Raw genomic sequence first — 26,660 nt, 5'->3', positions numbered from 1 at the left:
AATAATGATCTCCATAGAAATAGGATTATTAGACGAACGTACTCGGTGGCCAAAGACCTTCAAACTAGAGAGATGTCATATAAACTTTTAACAAGGTGGTATATAACTCCACAGCAAGGAAATAAAATTAGTAGCGAGACCCCCGCAACATGCTGGAGAGGCTGCTCAGCGGTGGGGACCTTTGCTCATATATGGTGGGAGTGCCCCAAGATACAGATATACTGGGAGAAAATTATAAAAGCTATCTTTGAAATAACAGGGGAAGGGATTAGAAGAGACCCATGGGTTTGCTTATTTCACGACTCGGAAAAAGGAGAGAGAGAGTATGGGTACTCCCTGGTTCCCTGTCTATTGAACTCCGCTAAGGCACTGATCCCGCGTAGATGGAGGAAACCCGACCCCCCCTCGATGAAGGAGTGGGTAGAAAGGTTAGAAAGGACACGAAATATTGAAGAGACAATCTATAAACTGGATAACCTAGAAGGGAGATATCAATATAAATGGCTACCGTGGATACAATTTGGAAAAACTGAAGGTTATTTAAGGCTGCTTGACTGTCAGTAAAGAAGAAGGGAAAAATCAGAAAGAGGGGAAAACAAGACAGAGAAGGAAAAATGGAAAAGGCCCGGGGAAGGGACCGAGTGAGAGGGGTGGGGAGGGAGGGATAAGGGAGTTTATTCTTAAAGAAATGTTGTTGTATTTATCAATATGTTGAATAGTTTATGTTTGTATACTTTGAAAAATCTGAAAATAAAGAATAAATAAAAAAAAAAAAAAAAAAAAAAAAAAAAAAGAATATGTAAAAGCAGTAAATATAAAGTCAATAACGATCTCAGATCATGCCCCGGTGGTGGCGGTGATCTCCCTTACACACGCAGGTCATAAGGAACGAACATGGAGATTAAATGAGTCACTATTAGATGATAAAAAAATAATAGAGGACCTTCAATATAAATTAGAGGAGTACTTTGTATTAAATACATCAGAGGAAGTATCTGAGCAAACAGTGTGGGAAGCCCACAAAGCGGTAATTAGAGGGGAATTAATAGCTCACGGGACACGAGTAAAGAGGGAAAAGAGAAAAGAGATAGAAGATCAGTTAGAAAGAATAAAGGAATTAGAGAACAAACATAAGAGCACTCGTGAACCAGAAGATGCCAGGCAGCTGGGAATTATGAGAGAGGAGCTTACCAAGTGTCTTGACAGAAGGGTCAGGGATAAATATAGGTTTATAGCACACAGATTCTATGGACATGGGAATAAATGCGGCCGATTATTGGCTAGACAACTAGAAAAAAAGAGGGAATCATCCCATGTACATGAAATCAGAGTGAATAATAAACAAGTAAAAGACACAAAATTAATAGCAAAGGAATTTCAACAATTTTATGAGAAGCTATATAATATCCAACCCATTCTGGAGCAGGTGGAAGATAGGGGGAGGATAGAAGAGATGAAAGATTATATTAATGGTTCCACAATATCAATGTTCCCTGCTAGGATAATAGGAAAACTAGAAGAGCCAATAACTAAAGAGGAAATAAGAAAAGCAATAGAGAACCTGCCGAGGGGGAAAAGCCCAGGACCCGACGGGTTAACTAATGCATATTATAAAAAGTTTGCTCAAATACTAGAAACACCTTTATGCAGATATTTCAATAAAATCTCTGCCTCTAGTACAATGTCCCCAGAAGCACTGTTAGCATATATAACAGTTTTACCAAAACAGGGGAAAGATCCACAGGAATGTGCCAACTATAGACCCATATCATTGCTCAATACAGATACTAAACTATTAGCCAAAATCATAGCCACCAGAATACAAGTAGAGGTAACACAACTGGTCCATCGCGATCAAACGGGTTTCATGAAAGGTAGAGAAACCAAAGATAACACCATCCGAGCTCTACATATACTTCATTGGATGCAAAATGGCCCAGACAGAGTACCCAGGACAATTCTATCAATGGATGCCGAAAAGGCATTTGATAGAGTTGACTGGGACTTTATGAAAGAAGTGCTGAGAGCAATAGGCATGGGAGACCGACTGATGGGATGGATAGTAGCCCTATATGCAAAACCTAGGGCAAGAGTGAAAGTAAACGGTACCCTATCAGGATGCTTTGAAATACGAAACGGCACAAGACAGGGGTGTCCCCTGTCCCCAATATTGGCTCCTGGGGGTCAGGGGGGAATACAAGGTGTTTAAGATATGCTCCACTGGGAAGTCTACTCCCACTGACAGATTTAATATCAGCACAAGGAGACGTACATATGTCGAGATGGAGATATTATCAAATGAGAGACTTTTTCAATAAATTAGAACCCCAAGTAAGACCCCTGAGTTCCCTTACGACATACGAGAAGATGTGTCTGAAATTAGAAAAACCAAGTAATTTATTATCTCAGATGTATAAAATAGTTTTAAGTGAACAAAGCAGTACAACCCCTTACTTTATAAGAGAGTGGGAGAAGGAACTAAGATGCATAATTAAACCAACACAAGTGAAAAAAATCATGGAAATGACACATGTGACATCAATAAGTGCAGCAATACAAGAAATGTCATATAAGTTTATAGCCAGATGGTACCGAACACCAGCTAGAATAGCAGAGATATATCCAACAGCGGATGGGCATTGCTGGAGAGGATGTAAGGATAAGGGGACATATCTTCACTTATGGTGGGAATGCCCAAAAATTAGGAATTTTTGGGAGGGAGTAGCTAGATGGATAGAGAGGATAACAACAAAACCTATAGAAATGACACCCCTACAATACCTATTTCATGGTACAGAAGGATCCATCAAATCATATAAAAAAGGCGTCACACCACATTTGTTGAATGCAGCCAAATTATTAATACCTAGATATTGGAGGCAGACAGCATGTCCCACATTATTGGAATGGAAGGGAGAGGTAGATAAAATAATGGAAGCTGAAAAATGGATATATAGCATAAAAGAACAACAGGAAAAACATAAAAATATGTGGGCAGGCTGGAAGCACTACTCTCGAGAAATAGAGTAAGAGTATGCCATGTCAGATTAAAAATTTAGATAATCCCAACTAAACCCCCCTAGAGATCTCCAAGAGGAGAGGGGGGAGGGGAGGGAGAGAATAATTAAGAAGTTGCTGAGTAAGCTCGTATCCCCCAAAGGTGCACCGTGGAAAGGGTAAGGGGGAAGGGAGGGGAAAGGGAAAGAGGGAAATGAGAACCGAACCACAACTGTTAAATTTTGTTGTTTTGTTGTATTGTTATTGTTTGTAGTATGATTCAAGATAAATGGAAGCGAAAAAGGGTTGGAAAGGGCTTGGGGGGGGGGGGGGAAGAGCGGAGATGACCATATGTGGAGACATTAAAATAAATGTCACAATCACAATTTTTTTTATTTTTTTTTGTCTCTTTCTCGCACAAAGTATAAATAATGCACCAAAGGAAGGTTATAGAAAGAGAAAGGATAAACACAAAAATTTTCCCCCTTTTTTTTTTTTTTTTTTTTTCTCTCTCCTCCACAGAACATCTCCGCTCCAACAAACCCCCCCCTCTAGAGCCAACATATAATGTTATTATGGATATGTAAAAGAATGTATGAATGTGAAGATACTGGGGTATATGTGTAAACCCCAAATGTTTTAAGATTGAAAGTAATGGTTTGATGTATTTGTTATAAGAAAAATAATAAAGAAGATTTAAAAGGAAAAAAAAAAAAAACTGAGCCCTGCACGCTGCACTGGAGAGGAGGTCAGTGACAAGAGGGCACTCATATAAAGGTTTCCCATCATCTCAGTAACACCCCCCCCCCCCAGTGTATTCACTCTGCGGAAGGTGGTCTCTGGTCACCAGAGTTCTCCCCCCCCCCCATAACATTTCCCGGCATTCCCCTTTACATCAGAGTCCGCAGGGGCAAAGGAAAATGCTACAGAGCATGATCTAAGGAGGAACTCTGATGTAAGGGGTGCTCTGGTCACCAGAGACCACCTTTATATCAGAGTACACTGCATTCCCATTTACATCAGAGTTCCCACTTACATCAGGGTCTGCAGCATTGCCCTTTGCATCAGGGTTCGCAGAGTTCCCCCTGTTAGATTAGAAGGGATGGAGGCCCAGAGACATGTCCAGAGTACACAGAGGATACATGGGATAGATTAGAAGGGATGACGGTCCAGAGACATGTCCAGAGTACACAGAGGATACATGGGATAGATTAGAAGGGATGAAGGCCCAGAGACATGTCCAGAGTAGGGATGAGCTTCGTGTTCGAGTTGAACATACGTTCGACTCGAACATCGGCTGTTCGCCCGTTCGGCGAATTCCGAACGTTATGGGCCGTTCGCACCAAATTCGTGTGGCGCTCACGGCCCACAATGCACTGCGATGGCGCAGTGCATTGCTGGCTCATGATTGGCCAAGCATGCACTGTGACCCCACATGCTTGGCCAATCACAGCGCCGGCAGCGAGGAGAGCCATGATGCCTGTGGCCAATCATAGCTCAGGCTGTGTAGTACACGCCCCACACTATATAAGGCAGCCAGCGCGGCAGCCTTGTGTAGTGTGTTGGCATCTGTAGCAGTTAGTGGGTGTTCTGTGTACCTTCAACACAGTATACACCGATCGTTATCGGCCGATTTTTCGTTCTTGCTCTTCTGTAGTGGTTGTTGTCTGCGTGCCCTGACCGCAGTATACACCGCTATATTCACCTATATATCTAGCGATATATCTATCTTTTAAAATAGAGCTTGCAGTCAGTGTTAGGAGATTGTGCGTGCTGTCTGCATGCTCTGAACCCAGTATACACCGCTATATCTACCTATATAGCTAACTATCTTGCTCGTTTTAAATAGAGCTGTCAGTCAGTGTTAGGCCGCGTACACACGAGAGGATTGTCCGTCCAACTTACTCCGCTGAACCGTGTTTCAGCGGACAATCCGCTCGTGTGTGGGCTTCAGCAGACTTTTTCAGCGGACAGTCTGACGGACTTAGTCTTTCGGAATTTCGGTAATTTTGTCCGTCCAAACTTGGTTTCAGCGGACAATCCGCTCGCGAGTAGGCTAGTTCGACGGACTAAGTATGGCGCATGCTCAGAAAGGATTTACACGCCGAAGGTTGCATTGCAGTGTATTGGACGACGAATTTCTAGTCCCGTCGTACGTGCTGTACACGTCATCGCGCAAGCTTTCAGCGGACTGTCTGTTCATCGTATGTGGTCAAGTCCGTTCATTCAAAAGTTGGACGGACTGTCTGTCGGATTGTCTGACGAACTTAGTTGGGCAGACAATCCGCCCGTGTGTACGCGGCCTTAGGAGATTGTGCATGTTGTCTGCGTGCTCTGAATGCAGTATACACCGCTATATCCACCTATATAGCTAACTATCTTGCTCGGTTCGGTTCGCACCAGAACTTTCGAACGGACCCCAAATTCGTACGAACGTTAGAATCCCATTGAAGTCTATGGGACTCGAATGTTTGAAATGAAAAGTGTTAATTTTAACGGCTAATATGCAAGATACTGTCCTAAAAAGGGTTTGGGGACCTGGCTCCTGCCCCAGGGGACATGGGTCAATGCAAAAAAAACTTTTAAAAACTGTCGTTTTGGTGGGAGCACTGATTTTAATGACGATTAAAGTGAAAAAAAAAAAAAGTGAAATATTCCTTTAAATATCATGCCTGGGGGGTGTCTTTAGTATGCCTGTGAAGTGTCACGTGTTTCCCGTGTTTAGAACAGTCCCTGCACAAAATGAAATTTAACGGAAATAACGTCATTTAAAGCTGCTTGCGGTTTTAATGTTATATCTGGTTCCTGCAATATGGTTGAAAATCATTGAGAAAAATGGCATGGGTAGCCCTCCCTGCCCATTACCAGTCCCTTTGGGTCTTGTACGCATATTAAGGGGAACCCCGTACCCATATTAAAAAAAGGAAATACGTGTGGCCCCCAGGCCCTATATACTCAGAACAGCAGTATACAGGCGGTGCAAACAAGACAGGGACTGTGTAGGTTTGTTGTGTTAAGTTGAATCTGTTTGTAATTTTCAACTGGTTCATTTTTAAAGTGTAGCTCCAGTCAAAAAAACAATTTTTAAGCTTTTTGGAAAACATAGGGAAGGGTTATCACCCCTGTATAATTTGTTTTGCCGTCCGTCTTTTTCAGAGCACGCACAATCTCCTACCGCTGACTGCAAGCACTATTTAAAATGAGCAAGATAGTTAGCTATATAGGTGGATATAGCAGTGTATACTGCGTTCAGAGCACGCAGACAACATGCACAATCTCCTAACACTGACTGCAAGCTCTATTATAAAAGATAGATATATCGCTAGATATATAGGTGAATATAGCGGTGTATACTGCGGTCAGGGCACGCAGACAACAACTACTACAGAAGAGCATGAACGAAAAATCGGCCGATAACGATCGGTGTATACTGTGTTGAAGGTACACAGAACACCCACTAACTGCTACAGATGCCAACACCCTACACAAGGCCGCCGCGCTGGCGGCCTTATATAGTGTGGGGCGTGTACTGCACAGCCTGAGCTATGATTGGCCACAGGCATCATGGCTCTCCTCGCTGCCGGCGCTGTGATTGGCCAAGCATGTGGGGTCACAGTGCATGCTTGGCCAATCATAAGCCAGCAATGCACTGCGCCATCGCAGTGCATTGTGGGCCGTGAGCGCCACACGAATTTGGTGCGAACGGCCCATAACGTTCGGAATTCGCCGAACGGGCGAACAGCCGATGTTCGAGTCGAACGTATGTTCAACTCGAACACGAAGCTCATCCCTACTCTGGACATGTCTCTGGGCCTTCATCCCTTCTAATCTATCCCATGTATCCTCTGTGTTCTCTGGACATGTCTCTGGGCCTTCATCCCTTCTAATCTATCCCAGGTATCCTCTGTGTACTCTGGACATGTCTCTGGGCCTTCATCCCTTCTAATCTATCCTATGTATCCTCTGTGTTCTCTGGACATGTCTCTGGGCCTTCATCCCTTCTAATCTATCCCATGTATCCTCTGTGTTCTCTGGACATGTCTCTGGGCCTTCATCCCTTCTAATCTATCCCATGTATCCTCTGTGTACTCTGGACATGTCTCTGGGCCTTCATCCCTTCTAATCTATCCCATGTATCCTCTGTGTTCTCTGGACATTTCTCTGGTCCTTCATCCCTTCTAATCTATCCCATGTATCCTCTGTGTACTCTGGACATGTCTCTGGGCCTCCATCCCTTCTAATCTAACAGGGGGAACTCTGCGAACCCTGATGCAAAGGGCAATGCTGCAGACCCTAATGTAAGTGGGAACTCTGATGTAAATGGGAATGCAGTGGACTTTCAGCTCCGCCCACCCACAAGTCTCTGCCCACTCGAGGCTAGAACGCAGGCATTGTGCCCCAAACGCAGACATTGTGCCCCAAACGCACACACTGTCCCCAAATGCAGACATTGTGCCCATATTCTGCTGATTTAATAAATACACTGCATATTCTGATTTAAAAAATACTATACATATTGGTGCTGCCGATGATATAATAAAGCCATCGCCCGCCCAAGTCTATCAATTTTCATCACCAATAAGAATGTGCTTGAGTGCATAATTTTTCTGATCAGTAAACAAAGATCCTGCGCATGCGCAATTGCTGTTAATAGCAGCTGAAGCCATAATTTTTCTTCACCATAAACAAACATCCAGCGATTCAGGGGCATGTTAGTGGGGTGGGCGGGGCTGCTGCTGACGTTCTAAGCATCTGTTCAGCTCCGCCCGCCCATCGGCAAGTCTCCGTGTATAATTTTTAACCACCGCTTAAATAAAGATCTTGCGCATGCGCCGTTAATATCACGGACTTGGCGCATGCGCAGTGAAGGCCCGCCGTCAGCTGTTACAGTGACGGAGCCGCACCGGAAGTGACGGGGTGAGGAATTTTCATAAGTCGCAGGAAATTTTACCACACCGGCTCCTACAACTTATTTGCTAACAATTGATAGGTGTATCACAGCGTAGGAAAGCATCTAACAGAATTTCTGGCGGACATCAGCCACCATAAGGTTCAGGTGCAATTCTGCCACAGTGATGACTCATGAAGTGCATACACTCTCTTTAGATCTTTTATCTTTAAAGATTTAATACTGTTCACTTTGCAACTCTGCAGGGATCGGCAAGGTGTCCGCACATGGGCACTGGTGTCTGAGTGGTCCTTGCAGGGTCCACTGCTCTGACTCACTGAGACCATCCCTCTCTCACCCCAGATGCAATGGCTCTGGCCTTGGATCCAGTTCCTCCTGTGTACTGTGTAGAGAGAGATGTAGATCCGGCCAGTGCTACTGACTCAAGTTGAGTGGTGGTGGAGTCCTGCTTGCATGATCTGTAAGACTTTCTGGGGGAGGGACTGTGCAGGGCAGTGGGGATCAGTGCGGGAGACAGAACCGGAGAACAGGCAGCAGGCAAGGAGGACTCGTGGAGTGGAAAATATATATAAGACGACTAAGTAGAGTGGGATCTATTCTATGGGGGACCTGCCCTGGCATGCTCCAAAGGGGGATCTATATAGTATATATTGACTATGCCCCTCGCCTTCATGACAATGTTGAAAAGGGGAAAAGCATAGTTGACCCTAAAATAACCCCCCCCCCCCCCGGAAAATGTTCTGCGGATGCCCATGTGCTGGCTTCCATCATTCAATCACATGCAAGCAAAAGCAATATTTTTTCCAAGGATATGATTGGTTATCCTTTGAAAAGTGACATTTCACTGCATTTAACAAGCTCTTAGAAAAATTTCTTACACAGTGCAACTTCACTTGCAAAGTGAACGGTGCATTTCTCATCAATAAACCAACTCCATGGCCTCCAGCCACACAGCTTACCCACAGAGGCTATACCCTCTAGGCAAGGGATATGCAACCTGGGGACCTCCAGCTATTGCAGAAGTAACTGGGAGTAATTGTAACTGCCAGCCTTGCAATGCCTCATGGGAAAAGTAGTTCCACAACAGCTGGAGGGCCCCAGGTTGCCTACCCCTAATCTAGGCACAGGCTGCCTGAAGCCTCAATACCAGGCACATCATTTTCTCACATAGAGCTTATTCCCAGAAGGAACGGCTAACAAGGACACTTCCCCCCTGTCTGTCTTTCCAAAGAGAAGAGCTACAAAAGGACTCTTGAAAAACATTGCCTCCCTGTATTGCAAAGCAATAACAAGCTCAATGAGGGTTGGCCATCTGACAGAACATACAGGACTCTAGTGAGTTGATTTACTAAAGGCAAATATACTGTTAATTTTGCAAGTGAAGTTAAACTTTGTAAGGGGAATATCCCCCGAGCTTAGTCAATGTGGTGAAATGTCACTTTACAAAGAATACTCAATTGCATGCAAGGAAAAGATGAAGGAAAAAATGGCTTACACATGATTTGATGATGGAAGTCAGCAGAGCTTTACCTCTTTCACTAAGCTCTGTGGAAAGTTCCCTTGCAAAGTGCAACTTCCTTTTCAAAGTGGACAAACAATTCCCCTTTAGTAAAACAACTCCCAGTGCTCCAAGCATTATAAAGAACTCTGGAGCCTCCTCAACACAGTGACTGACAGTTGAGGTAATACAGATCGTCCCTTGGTGCAATGCTCTATAAGACAACCTGACAAGTAAGAATGAGCTCCGGCGTGTTCGCGCAGCCCACATGCAGAGCCCGCCAGGAAGTCAGCTCTGCACTAATCACAGGCAGTGAGACATTTCCCGATCTCGGCAGCTGCGCATCGGGACAATGTCTCACTGCCTGTAATTAGCACAGCGCAGTGCCAACTTCCTTGCTCTGCACGTGGGGTGTGCGAACATGCCGAAGCTCATCCTTACTGACAAGTTGAGGCAAAAAAAAAAACACACACACACAGCAAGGCTGTCACAGAACACATTCCTATATGTATATTTTCTAACTGGGCTGACAGTAAAAGCATGGTAACATACCTCCCAACTTTTTGATATGGGAATGAGGAACACCTACTATCAAAAATATGCAGGCATAGGACACACCCCTGCCATACCCCTTTAAGGTAGAATTAAACAAAACAAAAAAAAAAAGTTAAACCCACAAGTGCTTTTTTACCACTATTATTCCTTCATACTGTATTTTGAAATTTACAAAAGAATACATTTAGAAATTGGAGGAAAGGTTTAGCACCATGAAACACTTTTTGAAAGATAAATAGTGCATTTTTATACAACTATATAGATCAGACTGAAATGAGGGACACATGGAGGAAAGAGGGACAGAGGGACTTTGTTCCAAATCCGGGACAGTCCCTCAAAATCAGGGACAGTTGGGAGCTATGTGGTAATGAGCTGCATCAAAAGTACCCAGAGAAAACTATTAACACAAGACACTGCACAGATGTGGGATTTGTGATATCCTATACTTTTTTTTTTTTTTTAACAGAAAATTTTTATTAGACAAATCAGCATTACATTGCAAAGTACAGTAGATCCGATATTACACAGTTGTAGAAAGGAAAAGAAAAACCACCTTCATTCAGTATCCATTCAAATATCAATAATCCAGCAGTACAGATAACAGGAGTATCCATTACCCTATCATAAATGCAGGACATCCCCAGCGGAGCTTCACAGCCATCATGCAGGTACCTAACATTTGCGCGAGCCCGCGGAAGGGGGAGGCCAGGGAGGAAATGGTCGGGAGAGAGAGGACAGGGGGGGGGGGGGGGAGTCACCACCGTCTCAGCTCAACTCAAAGTTAGGGGGAGGGGGAACCAGGATCAGCGGACGCATCTATCCAGGATGACCAAATTTTATCAAATTTCCCCGGGCATTGTCTACTTTCGTAGGTCAACTTATACAGGGGGAGCACCAGGTTCACTGATTTCCTCCACAAGGCAGGGGTAGGGGGGTCCTCGAGTTTCCATTTCAGTAGAATCTCGCGTCTGGCATAATACAATGCGAACGTAGGGCACAGTTTACAGTACCTGTCCCCCTCAACGTCTGCCAAATGACTCAATAGTAGGGTTTGAGGGTCGACCTGAAGGTTCGACCCGGTCACAGCATTTAGCGTAGAAACCACTTCCTCCCAGTAGGGCTGGATTTTGGGACATGACCAGACCATGTGCCAGAAAGTGCCCTCCTCCTGTTTACACCTTTGACAATTAGGGTCTCTTTGGGGGTAAATCCGCGCCAGCCTCTGCGGGGTGAAGTAGGCCCTATGCAGGAATTTAAATTGTATAAACCTGTCTTTCGCGGCTATCATTGTTGGAATGTAAGAAGTCAGGCACTCCTCCCAATCCTCCTCCCCCAGGGACGGAATGTCCGAACTCCACTTCTCCCGGGTCCTGGTCAAACTAGTGTCATGTTCCACCGTTAGGTAAAGATATAAGGTCGACAGGGTTCTCCCCATCACCCTGGAAGTCAGTAGGCGTTCAATGGAGTCCGATTCCAGAGTCAGAGGGGCAGGAAACTGAGCCCCAAAGGCGTGCTTCAGTTGCCAATATCTGAACTGGAAAGAAATTGGAAGCCCATATGTACGTCTCAGTTCTTGGAAAGTCATTAGCCTACCCTGATGAACTATGTGCTTTAAAGTGACAATCCCTCTTTTCGCCCACAGAGAAGGGTCTGGGATACTATTCAGGTGAGGGAGCATGGGGTTGCCCCATAGGGGCATATGTGGGGAGATGTGATTGGGCTTTCCATAGCTCCTCCTTGCCTCCCGCCAGACCCTCACCGTGGTACGCTTTAGGCCCGTCATGGAGGAGCTCGCTCTAAGCCCCCGAAATGGTAGGTTGCTCAGAGCTGCATAGGAGCCAAGGATGGCTGCCTCCAGGGTGACCGCCGGGTTTTGTGTGGGCTGGGAGAACCACCACCGAATTGTGACCAAAACGGCCGCCCAGTAGTAGATCTGAAAGTTTGGGAGCGCCAGGCCCCCCCCCCGATAGTGGGAGATATAGTATCTGCTTAGCTACCCTGGGGGGTCTCCCAGCCCAGACAAAGGATATCAACAGACTCTCCAGTCTCTTGAAAAAAGTCCTGGGGATGTGGATGGGGGTATTACGAAAGAAATACAGGTACTTGGGGAGATAGATCATTTTTAACAAATTGACTCTGCCCACTGGGGATAAAGGGAGAGAACGCCATGCCGTGCACCTAGCCCCTAGTTGTGTCATGAGTGGCTGTATATTGTCCTCCAGATAGTTCTGAACTCTACCACTGACCCTAATCCCCAGGTACATGAAGCTGTCCACCCATTTAAGCTGCGGATGAGGCACGCGAGGGGTCGAGGAGTGGAGTGGGAAAAGAACAGATTTGTCCCAATTGATGCGGATACCGGAGTACCGACCGAATCGGTTAATCAGTTCCAGTGCAGTGCCCAAAGAAGACGACGCGTCCGCTAAATAAAGCAGAGCGTCATCTGCATACAAGGACAGCTTTTCCTCGATGGGCCCTACCTGTATTCCCTTTATCCCAGCATCCGCTCTCAGCAAGATAGCCAGGGGCTCCATCGCGAGGGCGAATAAGGCTGGTGAGAGGGGGCAACCCTGTCTCGTACCCCGTGCCAGCTGAAACTGCCCGGAGAGACAGCCATTGGTACGGATTCTAGCAGAGGGGCTGCGGTACAGCATGCGGATCCAATTCGTAAATCCCGGGCCAAATCCGAATCGCGAGAGCACCTCCCATAGGTAACCCCACTCGACAGAGTCGAAAGCCTTCTCCGCGTCGAGCGAGGCCACCACACCAGTCCCCCCTCCGGCCGCTCTATCTATGTGCGTGAGCAGGCGTCTGATATTAATGTCTGTGCCTCTGCCCGGCATAAAACCTGTTTGGTCGCTATGGACAAGGGCCGTGATGACTAAGTTTAGTCTGTTGGCCAGGATTTTGGCCAGTATTTTCGCGTCCGCATTTAACAATGATATAGGGCGGTATGACGAACACAAGGTGGGGTCTTTCCCCGGCTTGGGGATCACCACTATGATCGCCTCGCTCATGGTGTCGGGAAGTTTATCAATATGCGACGACGCAGAGAAAAGGTGGTGGAGTCTTTCAGAAAGCTCCGTAGCGTAGTGCTTATAGAATTCCGCCGGGATTCCGTCCGGTCCCGGCGTCTTACCTGCCTGCATAGATTTAAGCGCCCGGAGAATCTCCAGGACCGTGATAGGGGCGTCCAGCCTATTTCGGTACGTTTCCGTGAGGATTGGTATATCTATGTCGGCCAAGTAAGTCGTTAGTTCTTCCTTACTGTAATCCGACCTAGAGGTATAGAGAGATGTATAAAACTCTGCAAAACAGTTGTTAATTCCGTCTGGGGTGTGAAGCAACTGACCGGAGCTGTCCCTGATATGTGAAATGCTCAACCCCCCTGCCTGTTCCCTGGAGAGCCAGGCCAGCATCCTACCCGACCTCTCCCCCTGCTCAAAGATCCGCTGGGACTGAGCCAGCATTCTCTTCTGGGCGAGAGAGGTACGGAGATCAACAGCCTCCCTGGTCAGGATTTGCAGTTGCCGATAATGGTGGGGATCCCGAGTGCGGACAAAAAGTGCCTCCGCGCAGACCGCCTCTCCCTCTGCCTTTTTTAGCTCTGCTCTACGTTCCCTGCGTATTTTGCCAATGATAGTCTGATAGTGTCACCTCGTGGTAGCCTTAAAGGCATCCCACACTACCGTGACCCCAGCCGAACCTGCATTCTCCTCCCAGTAGCTGTTTAATTCGGTCCTAAAATGAGTATCCACAGCGGCATCTGAGAACCAGAACCTGGAAAGCCTCCATAGTCTAACCGCTGGTCCCAGGGAAAGATCCAATGTCAGAAACAAAGGTGCATGGTCAGATATCCCCCTGGGCAATATTTGTATATCTACGACCCTTGGGAGGACTGGGCTCCGCGCAAAGACCAAGTCAATGCGGGAGAATGTTTTGTGGGTGGCAGAGTGACATGTAAATGCCCGAGACCCGGGGTGCCTCCACCTCCAGACATCCGTCAGGCCATATGTGTCTGCCCAGGCAGCAAGCCCAGGTCCATGGTGTCCCCCTGGAGTCAGTCTGTCCATGTCTGAGTCAGGAACTAGATTAAAATCACCCAGGATAAGAGCATTATCAGAGGCAAACTCGGCCATCTTACTAGTGATTTGGTTCAGCACCAGCAATGAGGCCGGCGGGGGCAAGTACAATCCCACAATGGTCCAGGTCATTGAGTAAATAGTCGCATGAACAATGACATACCTGCCGTCCGGGTCCAAGGCCAGATCCAGGAGCCGAAAGGGGAGGGACTTCAATACTAGGACACTCACCCCCCTGGCAAAACTAGAGTGGGTGGAGTGGTAATGGTACCCCACCCAGGGTTTTTTGAGGGAAAGAAGCCTACTTCCAATGAGGTGCGTCTCCTGGAGTACGCATATATGTGGGTTATAGCTTTTAAGAAATTGGAACACCAGGGATCGCTTAACCGGGGAGTTCAAACCCCTGGTGTTCCAGGATACAATGTTAAGTGTAGACATGGATTCTGGGGGCAGTGGAAGGATCAGGATCAATGTGGAACCCGGCACCTGGATTGGACCGCTGGACCCGGGACATACATATCCGAGGACAATGCAACACTGAAATATCAATATTTTTAGTAAACAAGTACAACAAAACTAAACAGAGAACAAACAAAAAACCCCAATAACCATACACGAAAAAAGAAAAAGGGAAACAAAAGTCCCTAGCCCCGTTAGGGGAACAGTCCCCACCCCCCACCCCACCCAACCCCCTTAAACTGAGGAGGGTATCCATCCCAAAGTGCATCAGCTCGCCGGCTGCAACTGGGGGTCCGTGCAGGAGGCAAGTTCCACCCCTCCCAGATATCCTGGGGGGGTGCAGGTAACCAAGTGAGCGGCTCACTAGGCGTGAGGCAACCGCCTGCTCTATAAAGAAGGCCGACAGGGACAGGGATCTGGGAGGATAAAGAAAAGTTGCAGATTGTCCCATCAGTGAAAATGATCCAAAAAGGGGGGAAGAAGGAGCATATGGTATGAGCCCCCATGCTCCAGGAGGGAGCAGGAAAGGGCAAAGAGGAGCGGCATGTCACAGTCCTCTCCCGACCGTATCTCAGGTCAGGGGTATCAACTTAAACTCCCGCTACTGGGGAGGTTTCTGCCAGCAATAGAGGTGAGCCCACCATCGGTGCAAACTGGGCACAACAGGTGCAACAAAGTTCGTGGGCATCCCAACAGTAGAACGGATTGTAAACAAGTCCGAAGAGGTAGTTGGGCGATCAGCGGGCGGGTGCCAGCGAATCAATCCAGGCGGATGCCTCTCTGGGAGTGTTAAAGAAGCGGGTCGTCTCTCCATCCTGGACTCGTAGACGGGCCGGAAAAAGAACACTATAGCGGATGTTACGTGCTCTCAAAGTCGCTTTCACGTAATCAAAGGATTTCCTGAGCTTCTGAGTCTCCACCGAGTAGTCAGGGAAGATCATCAGTCTGGCATTCTGATACTGAAGGTCGCCGACCGTTTTAGAAGCGTGGAGAACTGCATCACGGTCTCTGAAATTAAGGAGGCGGAGGATGAAGGTCCGCGGGGGGGCTCCAGGAGGCCCCGGTTTAGGTGGTACACGGTGCGCCCTTTCCACTGCAAAGTGAGGCGAGAAACGAGCAGCAGGGAGGAGGTCCCGCAGCATGCCCTCCACAAAGCAGGTGGGGTTGTTCCCCTCAACCCCCTCTGGGAGGCCGACAATGCGGAGATTATTGCGCCGGTTCCTATTCTCTGCATCTTCGGCTCTGTATTCCAAGGCTTTAACTTTAGTTTGAAGGGTGCGAAGTGCAGCTCCATGCTCGGACACTGTGTCTTCAGTATTGCTCACCCTTTGCTCGGTCTCAGTAACCCTGGATCTGAGTTTGTCTATGTCCTGTCTGATAAGACCCATATCCAGCTGCACAGCTTCCATTTTGGCTGTCAGGGTGGTTTGACAAGTGGCAATGGCCGCCATGACCTCCGCCAGCCAGGGAGGCCGGGACTCGGCTGGATCCATGGGGGCCGTCTGGGAAGCTCTATGGGCACTTCGTGTGGTACGGGTCTCCTCCTGGGGGACCAAGTCTTCCCGGGGGGGGGGTCTGGCTGGGATGGAAAAGACAGACGCTTACCCCCTTTACTAAAATTCTTGCCAGAGTTCCGGTGCCTCATTCAGATGGAGTGGCGCAGGACAAGTCCAGGTGGGATCAGAGAGTGTCCGCCGGCAAATCTCTGGTGCCCCGGCTGTAGAGTCTGGGTGTCGTTGGGCCGTAAAGGGAGGGCTGTGGTTTGTGTGGGCAAAAGGGCCCGTTCCCGTGCCAAGGCCGCCCTTGATCCGCCGGCTGGGGTCCCTCAGGACAGCTGGGGCGCTAAAACTCTCAAACTACCTCCACTCAATGTCCCAGAGAGCCCAGTATACCGGGGGGGGGGGGGGGGGGGAGGACGGGGAGTCAGCAATGTGCAGGCCAGGCAGGAGACCTCACCTCAGTGCAGGGGGGGGGGGTTTGCAGAATGGAGCCCCCGGGCCGTCCGCAGGCCGTCAGGAAAGGCCCCGGTCACGGCCTAACTGCCTCCAGATGTCCAGGCTCTGCCCCACCACGTATGGGGTCCACCACAGGCCGCGGGGGGTGCCACTCCGGGAGTACTGCAGGTGCTCGGGCGGGGGCCATCAGGAAAGGCCGCGGTCACGGCCTACTCACCGCCGGAGGTCCGGATTCCACTTCTGGGCCTCCACTACCCGCCAGGCAGGGGTCCACCCTCCGTGCAGCCACCGGTCTCGGGGGTCCCGCCGCGATCCCCCGCGAACACCGCGCTCCGCCGCCCGGGCGCGGGCCGCCAGGAAAGTCCGCGGCTGCGGCCTAAAACGCCGGCAAGGCCGCGGAGCGGCCGGGAGAGCGCCGCGACCTCAGTCTTCTCTCGCTGGGCCACGGGCCCAACAAACACCAGTCCCAGGCTCCGGAGGGGCTGATTGTGAAGGAGGAAAGTCCTGGATCCGGGTGATTTTAGCACACAGAAGCGGAGCTCACTGAAAAAGCAGCCGCTCACAGTGCCATCCTGGCCACGCCCCCGTGATATCCTATACTTGAAAATTTGTGTAGAGTACAAACCACAACAGTGCCAATGCACAGCATTCAGCACAGTCCCGAACAAAGCAATGGGACTTTCTGAAGCGTATATGAGTGACCATATAAGTAATTTGGCAGCTTTACTGTTTTCTGTTAATGTATATACTGAAAATATTTGCAGGAACTCGCATAACTGAAATATAGTTCAAGTTAGTGATACTCACCACCAGAGAAACACTTTGGATATTTCATTACTCCATCATAACATGAAGCTATTACGGATCCTGGGCGTTTAAAATTTGCTTTGCATTTTACATTCAGTTCAGTGCCATGTTCAAGTATGTCAGGAGCACTCTCACTTGGCAAAAGTTCAATGTGATTTCTCTCCAAACTATTGGGAATAATTGTACAAGGCTCTGCAAAATATCAAACAAATCTTATTATAATAAAGATATGGTGATGGTGTTATGGCATTGACCACAGAAGTAATTTGTGGCACTTACTGAGGCATTGTGGAAGTTCATCCCATTGACCGTTTTCACATTTTACATTTATGTGTCCACTGAGCACAAATATGTCTTCACATTTAATATCCACTGAAGACCCAGATTCATAGCCATCTTGTTTTTCAGGAGAAAGTATTGCATTTGATATCTTGGGAGGAGGGCATGACCCTAGACAATGATTATTGAAAACATAATATTAAATATAAGTAAAAAGTAATGTGTAAAGGTTCTAATAAACAAGTAAAAACAGTAGCTAGAATGATCAGAGTTGAATCATAACAAAGTTAACAGAACAGTGAGCACAGAGCAGTGAAAATGTGGGACAACAGTGTGAATAGACATGGATGATGCACATAATATTACAGTTCAGATATGTGGAATGTTCCCAGGAATCACTGGGAAAGTTTGGGAACATTGTCTGGGCCTTAAACATAAAGCACAAAGTCCAGCAGATTGGCACTGAAGCAGGCTATGAGAATAGACAATAAGCATGAGTCAAATTGGCCTACTTTCTGGAACATTTTGCCAATAGGCAAAGTGCATTGGGTTCAATAGGGAGGGTAAAACAAAGGGATTTTTTAGGTGGTTTAAAGTAGAACTCCAGTTTTATATTTACCTATATTCCCAAGGCAAAAAAACTTACCTTTTGTAATGGGATGTAAGATAATTACAAAACCTTTTTTTACTGATCTGTGCAGCTGCGGATCCGGAAATATCTCACTGCATGTGATTAACACTGTGCAGTGTCGGCTTTCTGGTCGAAATGGACATGTGGGGTTTTCAAATACGCCTGAGCCCATCACTATTCATTAGTTTGCCAGGTACCACTGTCAGTGCCCAACTTTTGTGCTGAATGTAGGAGTGCTATAGATGCCACACTGAAGCGATCCCATTTACTCACTCATTTCACTCTACTTTTCCATTCACAGAACAGAATGCAATGGAGTCAATTTAATAATGTTTACAGCATGTGATAACACAGTCACATGAGTCATTTGCATAAATTATTGCATACGGTAAATAAGGTCCAATTCGCAAAAAATAAAAACAATTATGCGGTATTTACTTTAAAATGAAAAAATGCGATGGTAAATATTGTTTAAAAAAAACATGTGATAAGCTCTTAATTCCAATTTACAAATGGAACAGAGAGTAAGAAAACATGCAATATTTATCACCAGGGTTTTGCTGGTGGTATCACATGCCTATTTGTCAGAAACAGCATCCCCCCCCCACCTCCAATAGCTGGTTGCTAAGGAGCTGCCACATTCTTAACAATGGATGATTTATCAGCTGTCAGTGGGGTCCCCTCCGGGTCTGGTATGTATTTTAAAGGGAACCCCACAACAAAAATGTAAAAAACTAACAGCGTGGATCCCCTCCAAAATCCATACCGAACCCTTATCCGAGCATGCAGCCCAGCAGGTCAGGAAAGGGGGGGCAAGCAAGCACTTAAGCAAGCTACATGCCCTTAACATGTGGGGTGTTCTTTGGGGCAGGGGGGCTCTAACCCTTGACCCCAAAGCACCTTGTCCCCATTATGATGCCCCTTCCCAACAGGCCCGGGCTGTAGTGGTCTACAGTCAGGGGTCTTATCGGAATCTGGAAGCCCCCTTTAACAAGGATCCCACCCCCCATGTGAATGAGTATAGGCTACATTGTACCCTTACTCATTCATCAAAATGAAAGTGTAAAAAAATGAACATAGTTTTTTTTTTGACGGAAGCGCAATGGACACCCTTTGGGCGTTATGATTTACATTACTTATGGCTATTATATATAAGATACTCTCTGGCCTTTGGATGGTTTAAGTGTGTGCAGATTACTTTTATCCATATCATTAGTTTCTTATGGATGTGAGATTTTCTTTTGTGTGAAATTATGGTCCTATATCATTTTGGTTCAATGCCTTGGAATAGTCTATTCCACCTACTAGCTACAGTGCTTTGAAAAAGTATTCATGCCCCTTGAAATTTTCCACATTTTGTCATGTTAAAACCAAAAATGTAAATGTATTTTATTGGGATTGATAGACCAACACAAAGTGCCACATAATTGTGAAGTAGAAAAAAATTATAAATGGTTTTCAACATTTTTTACTAATAAATATCTGAAAAGTATGGGGTGCAGTTGTATTCAGCCCCCCTGAATCAATACTTTGTAGAACCACCTTCCACTGCAATTAATTAGTGAACTTTTTGCCCATTCTTCATTGCAAAATAACTCAAGCTCTGTCACATTGGATTGAGAGCATCTGTGAACAGCAATTTTCAAGTCTTGTCACAGATTCTCAATTGGATTTAGGTCTGGACTTTGACTGGGCCATTCTAACACATGAATAGGGATGGGCCAAATGACCCCCTGTTCTGTTCGCACCAGAACTTTCGAACAGGATAACAAACCCCATTGAACTCTATGGGACCCAAAAGTGGAAAATCAAAAGTGCCCATTTTAAAAGGCTTATATGCAAGTAATTGGGCATACAATGGTTATGGGGGTCCAGGTACTGCCCTGGGGGACAGGTATCAGTTTGTAAAAAACATAATTTTTAAATGAGCACTGATTTATTGATGCTTAAATTGAAAGCATAAAAATAAAAAATTCCTTTCAATATAGTACCTGGGGGGTCCCCTTAGTAGCGTCTAGAGGCTGCTGCAGCAATAATTGCATTTATAAAGCCATAGAAATGACATTTTCCCTGCAAGCTTTCTTTATTTTGTAAGCAACGGCTTTGGAAGCCAGGCTGTATGATAAAGCCACAATACAGTGCACTGAGAACAAGACTTTTTTGGATAAATTCTGGTGTCTCTTCCACGGACTTTGGATAGAAGTAATGGGTGCAGATAAATTGGGCCCTTGGGTGTCGTTGGTGCCCTCATACTGTAACGATCGGATCGTGTTGTCGGATAATCTGACCGTGTGTGGGCTACATTGGACTTTTTCCGTCGGAATGTCCGACCAACAAAGTTTGAGAGCTGGATATAAAATTTTCTGACAACATGTTCCGATCGGACTTTATCTGATTGTAGAGAATTCTGATCAGACAAAGTGACACGCATGCTCAGATAAAATTACAAGACCAAAGCTATTGGCTACTAGCCACAAGTCCACTAAGTTATGAGAGTGCAGCAGTGATTTCAATATTTTAGGGAAGGCTTGGTTGGAGCTGCCCGCCCTGCTCCTATCCAGGTCAGAGTGGGCCACCAAATTTAAGTCCCCTCCTAGTAAGAGATGAGGGGAGATGTATCTATCTAAAACCTGGAAGAATGCCTTGAAAAAAGATGCTTGAGACTCATTGGGGGCACAGACATTGGCTAAAGTTACCTTTTTACCCTGTAAAAGGCCCTGAAGAATGATAAACCTGCTGGCAGCGTCTTTATATACATTCTGGGCTTCAAATGCCAACCCGTTTCTAACAAATATTGCCACCCCTTGGGACCTGGAATTAAATGTTGTATAGTAACCTTGATCGAGTGATCTACCAAAGTACGTTGGGTGTTTGTTGTTTTTTTGCAAAATGGGTCTCCTGGAGGAGAATAATATCAGCGTGAAGGCGCTTGAAAGAATCAAAAGCCTTTTTCCGCTTATGTGGGGAATTGAACCCCCTGACATTGTGGGATATCAACCTGAGACCCATTGTAGATTTGAGGGTATCAAGAGATATGTGTGGGTGAGAGTAGGTCCAGAGAAGCTGGATGCCATCGTCCACCACCCGAAAGAGGTGGGGATGTCAGGCAATACCACTGGCTGTGCATCTTCCCAAAAGTTACAGCAGTTAGGGAGAACCATAAGGGCAACGAAATATAAAAGATCTCTTTTAGTAGATTTGAGACATAAAGACATGTAACCAGAAAACATAAAACAAAAACATAAAAAAAAAAAATGAAAGCAAATCAAAGGGGTCGGGAGGGAAGAAACCATCCAGAAAAAATGGAGATACATTTAACTGTAAAAGGTAAAACCTCCTGAACAATAGGACAATAATGTCCAGTACTCTTAGTAATCCGTGCGAGGTAAAAAAAAAAATGACAAAGCAAGAAACAAAAAGTAATCGGAGTGAAAAGTAGTTCCAGTGGGGAGGGTAAATAAAAAGGAAAAACTCCTCCACTCTCCCACCTTCTCTCCGGCTACCTGTGTCTGGGGAGCTTTACAAGAGTGGGGGAACAACCAAGTGGGTGCAACTGTAGATCTGCCCAGCGGGGAGTAGTCTGGTGATAGGTGGTGCATGGGGGTGCTTTCTGTCTCCCTCTAAAGGACGACAATGTTGCACATTGGCTATCTGCGAATAGTCCCAACTTTCATATGGTGAAAGTGCAAAAAGGGGGATAAACCAGTCACTGGGAGTGGAGTCCGGTAAGGGAGGCTAGGGGTGGAAAGTTATGCCAAGCAGCCTCTGAGGTCCTGCCTTTGTCGACTGCGGTCTCTCTGTGGAGAAGGGGTTGCCCAAATGGCGGAGGGACGGGGGGTGGGTGGCATCCTAGGGAGGTCTTCTTTGGCCATAAGAACTAGTTTGACTAGGAGTTCCTTCCCTTCTTGTATGCTGGTCACATTAAATGTAGATCCATTGTGGATGACCTGGAGTTTGAATGGGAACCCCCATCTACATCTGATTCTTGCTTCTTGGAGAGGAGTGGTGATCTCATTAAACTTGCGGTGCTTGTCCAGAGTGGCTGGAGAGATATCTGGATAAATTTGGATTCTAGTGCCGTCCAGCATGATGTTAGGGGTGTTGCAGGAGGATCTGAGGATCTCCTCTTTCACCAGGTAATCCTTGAGACATAGGATTATGTCCCTGGGGGGTTTATCGTCTGGGGGTTTTGGGCGAAGTGCTCTATGTAATCTGTCCCAGGCAAAAGCTGACACCTGGGAATCAGGCAGCAAGGATTGAAACAGCTTGTGGATGTCAGGGGTTAAATCAGTAACCACCTCGGGGACCCCCTCTGATTCTCAGGTTATTCTTCCTGTTTCTATTGTCCAGGTCCTCTAAATGAACTTGGAGCTGGGAAACAGTGTCTGTAAGGGCCTTATGATCCCTCCACAAGTCTGTGTAAGCAGGCTGCAATTCGTCATGCTTAGTCTCTAGAAGGTCTGTTTTGCCACCAAGAACTACAATCTCCTGCTGTAAAGTATTAGTGGATTTATGAAGTTTCATTTGGAATTTCTCTGCTATTTTGTTGTACATATCGGTGAGCAGGCCCGGACTGGGACAAAAAATAGGCCCGGGCATATAAGACTGAGAAGCCAATTTTTCTAGGAACCGTGGGGGGGGGGGGGGGGGGGGGGTTGGTTTCGGTAGACAGGAGACACTGATATAATGGGGACAGCACTGTAAAGTGGCACTGTAATAATTACAATGCCCCTTTACAGGTAGGCCCCTTTTTATTACAGTGCCCCTGCAATTACCCCCCTTTTGTCTATAATCACAGTACCCCCTTTTACTCTCTGCTCACTGTGCAGTTCTCCAGCTCCTCCTGCCCCCTTACATCAGAGTCCGCACAGACCCCCCCAACTTCAGAGCCCCTTACATCAGAGTCCACACAGACCTCCCCTTACATCGGGGCCCCTTACATCAGAGTCCGCGCAGACCCCCCCTTACTTCAGAGCCCCTTACATCAAAGGCCGCACAGACCTCCCCTTACATCATGGCCCCTTACATCAGAGTCTGCACAGACCTCCCCTTACATCAGAGCCCCTTACATCAGAGTCCGCACAGACCCCCCTTACTTCAGAGCCCCTTACATCAGAGTCCACACAGACCCACCCTTACTTTAGAGCCCCCCTTACATCAGAGCCTGCACAGACCCCCCTTATATCGGAGTCCGCACAGACCTCCACCCTTATATCAGAGCCACCTTATATCAGAGTACGCACAGACCCCCCCTTATATCAGAGCCCCTTATATCAGAGTCCGCACAGACCCCCCTTATATTAAAGCCCCCTTACATCAGAGTCTGCAGAGAGCCACCTTACATCAGAGTCCACACAGACCCCTCTGACAGAGTCCCCTTACATCTGAGTCCGTACAGATCCCCCTTTAGTCTGCAGAATTTCCACTTACTGTAAGGTGGAGCTCTGTGGACTTCAATGTAAAGGGGAACCCTTATTTAGGCTGGGTTCACATTTCTGCAATCCGAGAACCCTGTGAATCCACTGCAGGTTCCCGCATCGCACCTAGAGTTGCCACTTCATCCCTTTAAACCCGAACACATATGAGTTACACAGGTTCTGAGGCTAATTTCATGCAGATAAGGACCAAGTGAGTTTAATTATCACCTTAATCAGCCACAGAAACTGTGTAAATAATATGTGTTTGGTTTTAAAGGGATGAGGTGGCAACCCTAATCGCACCCAGCTTGCACGCCAGTTCACACTGCCATATGCGAACTGCTGGAGAGTGTCATACTACATTAACAACGCTCCCATTTTCAGATCGCCTATCGCACTGCGAACTGACAGTTCAGACATGAATTGGATCGCATGGGTGTGAACACACATGTGATCTGATTCTGGTGTGGACCAAAAAAAGTGTCCTGTGCGTGTTTGGTCTGAATGCAGTGCGATTTCAGCCATACTATTTGTATGGCTGAAATCGCATTGCATGGACATTGCATGTGATATTGCACAGTGCACTAGTGTGACCCGTGCCTTAAGGGGGATCTTATGTAAAGTGGTGCTCTGAGGATCCTGATTTAGGCCAGGTTCACATTAGTGTGCCATGCGATATCGCATGTGATTTGCATTGCAGTGCAAATCACATGCAATGTGATTTCAGTCATACAGATAATATGGTTGATATCGAAATGCATTCATACCAAACATGAATAGGACACTTTTTGGTCTGCATCAGAATCGGATTGCATGGGTGTTCACACCTATGCGATCCGATTCATGTTCCAAACTGACAGTTTGCAGTGCGATATGCAAGCTGAAATGGGGGCGTCGTTAATGTAGTATGACACTCCGCAATCAAGCAATAATACAAAACAGCCAATAAGTTCCTAGATGCCTCTCAAATTTTTGCCCACAATAAAGGCCCGTACACACGGTCGGACTTTTTGACAACAAACATGCAAATTAGCTGTTTTGGAGCAACATCCGACTGTGTGTACGCTCCATCGGACAAACTTTTTCTGTTTTCATCGGACTTTTGTTGGCTCTGCGAACGGACAAACTTTTTGACAACAGAAGTCCGATGGAGCAAAGTCCTACCGTGTGTACGCAAAAGCATCGGACTTTTGTACAAGGTACAAACACGCATGCTCAGAACCATTGCAAACGATCAGACTACAATACAGAAGTTGACCAAAGGTGGCGCTGGAGTCATTGAACGTCCTCTTGAAGCGGCGTCAGTACGTTGTGACGTCATTACGTTCGTGTTTGTTGTCAAAAAGTCCGACCGTGTGTATGCAATACAAACTTGTGGACAACACACTTTGTACAAAAGTCCACGGAAAAGTTTGTACAAGTCCGACCGTGTGTATGGGGCTTAAGCCATCTTCCAGCCTGACCCAATGACTTCTTAGCAGCTACTGAAAGCCTCTCTCCTATTTGTGAGTTCTCCTGTCTTTAATAGGCTGGTTTAGGGGGGGGGGGGGGGGGGGGGAGTACCTGCACTCCCAAATTAACCCCTTATTAGACATGTTCCAGGCTGACTGCTATAAGCATCTAATTCTTTTTGTGACAGTGCCCCACATAAATCATTTATTAATGCCATTAATATCAGGATGTGATATTAAGCAGACCCCAATCTAACATGTTGGGAGACATATCTCATTCTCTAACCACTGAACAATTATAGTGAGCACTAGAGATAAGCAAACCTGTCAGGATTCACTTTGAGCCAGGGAAGTCAGCAAACCCTGAGCTTAGTGCCAACCCCCCAGCGAAGTTTATAGGAAGAGAAAAAAAAAATGTTCTGGCCTGTTTTAAGATGTTGTTGAAAAAAAGACCTGGGTAGTCGGGCACTGAAATGAAGCAGATGTACCAATGGAAAGCTAACAAGAAAAATTCTCTCAGCAGAGAGCAGTTTTTTCATGTGGCACAAATGGCAACATTTGAAATACACACATTCTTTAAATAACATGCCTTGGGGTGTATTAAATGACTACAAAATTCACAGTGGGAGGCAGGATAGAGGGTGATCTTACTCACCCCAGCAATGCAGGCTCAGGCACAGGCTGTCAGCTTCCTTCACATCTCCCCGAGTGAGTGGGAACGTGGCAGACAAAGAACTAGAGGGGCGGGAAGAGGAGGAGCTATTCGAGTGGAGAGCGGAGGCTGTGTGTGAGAGATACACAGCTCAGCCCATGCGCCGGAGAAGACAGAGGCACGGCCACCGCAGGCCTGTGTTAACCCCATCCAGGCCGCCGCTTACCTCCCGCTGTGCGGCCTGGACATCAACGGGCCACAGAGCGGGCGCTCCCCCAGCCCACGCAGTCCCGGCCCACCGGGCAAATGCCGGTCTGCCCACTGGCCAGTCCGGGCCTGGCGGTGAGGCTGTCACCTAGGTCTGCTTTGGTGAGATGTAGTGTGTTCTCAGTCCCCCGATGAGTGTGCAGGAGAGGCCGCCTGACTGTGTGCTGGGGCTGTAGCATGCTGTGGCGCAGCGCCATCTTGGGAATTCCCTGCCATCTCCCAGACCCTGAGGTAGGGTTGCCACCTGTCCGGTTTTGGACACATGTGCCCGGGTTTCCACCCATCGGAAACCCGGGCACACATATCAACCATCCTGTGGCAGCCGGATCTCTCGCTCACTGCCTAAACATCTGTGCAGTCAGAGTCTGAGCCCAGCTCAGCAAAGGGCAGCGGCAGGTGCTCTGTTATTGGCCGAGCAGGCTACAGGTGACCGGTCATGTGCGGGACGGACTGGTCTGGATGGCGGACCTAAAGGTCAGTGAAAAATGTGCCTGAGAGTGAGAGAGCCGTAGCTGCTGGTCATATGTGCATGCAGGGCTGCACTGTGTCTGGACAATCGCACTAGCCCTGCATGCTCCGGAGTGCTAATCCGCGCTGTGTGTCCCACACCTGAGCTCCGTCTCTCTCTCTCTCTCTCTCTCTCTCTCATCTGCTCTGTCAACCCAACCGGCCCCTCTTCTCCTCTCTGTCTTCAGCTCCTC

General features: G+C 47.1%; 1 protein-coding gene across 2 annotated transcripts in view; it reads right to left on the bottom strand.

Moving 5' to 3' along the window:
• Window positions 1–26,660, bottom strand: part of LOC143928077 (complement factor H-related protein 1-like) — a 603,696-nt gene that overhangs the window by 27,597 nt on the left and 549,439 nt on the right. For both annotated transcript variants that reach the window (XM_077452692.1, XM_077452693.1), the window contains 2 exons: window positions 17,542–17,712; window positions 17,263–17,454 (listed from right to left, as the gene is read on the bottom strand). In XM_077452692.1, the coding sequence (XP_077308818.1) occupies window positions 17,263–17,454; window positions 17,542–17,712 (363 nt within the window). The remainder of the gene's footprint in view (window positions 1–17,262; window positions 17,455–17,541; window positions 17,713–26,660) is intronic.

The sequence above is a fragment of the Lithobates pipiens genome, unplaced genomic scaffold (assembly GCF_037356315.1).
Source record: "Lithobates pipiens isolate NorthernLeopardFrog02 unplaced genomic scaffold, aLitPip1_a1.2 Scaffold_23, whole genome shotgun sequence".
In the NCBI taxonomy this organism is placed as follows: Eukaryota; Metazoa; Chordata; class Amphibia; order Anura; family Ranidae; genus Lithobates; species Lithobates pipiens.
Note: the sequence above shows the minus strand (reverse complement) of the source record. Positions and strands in the feature narration are given on the sequence as shown.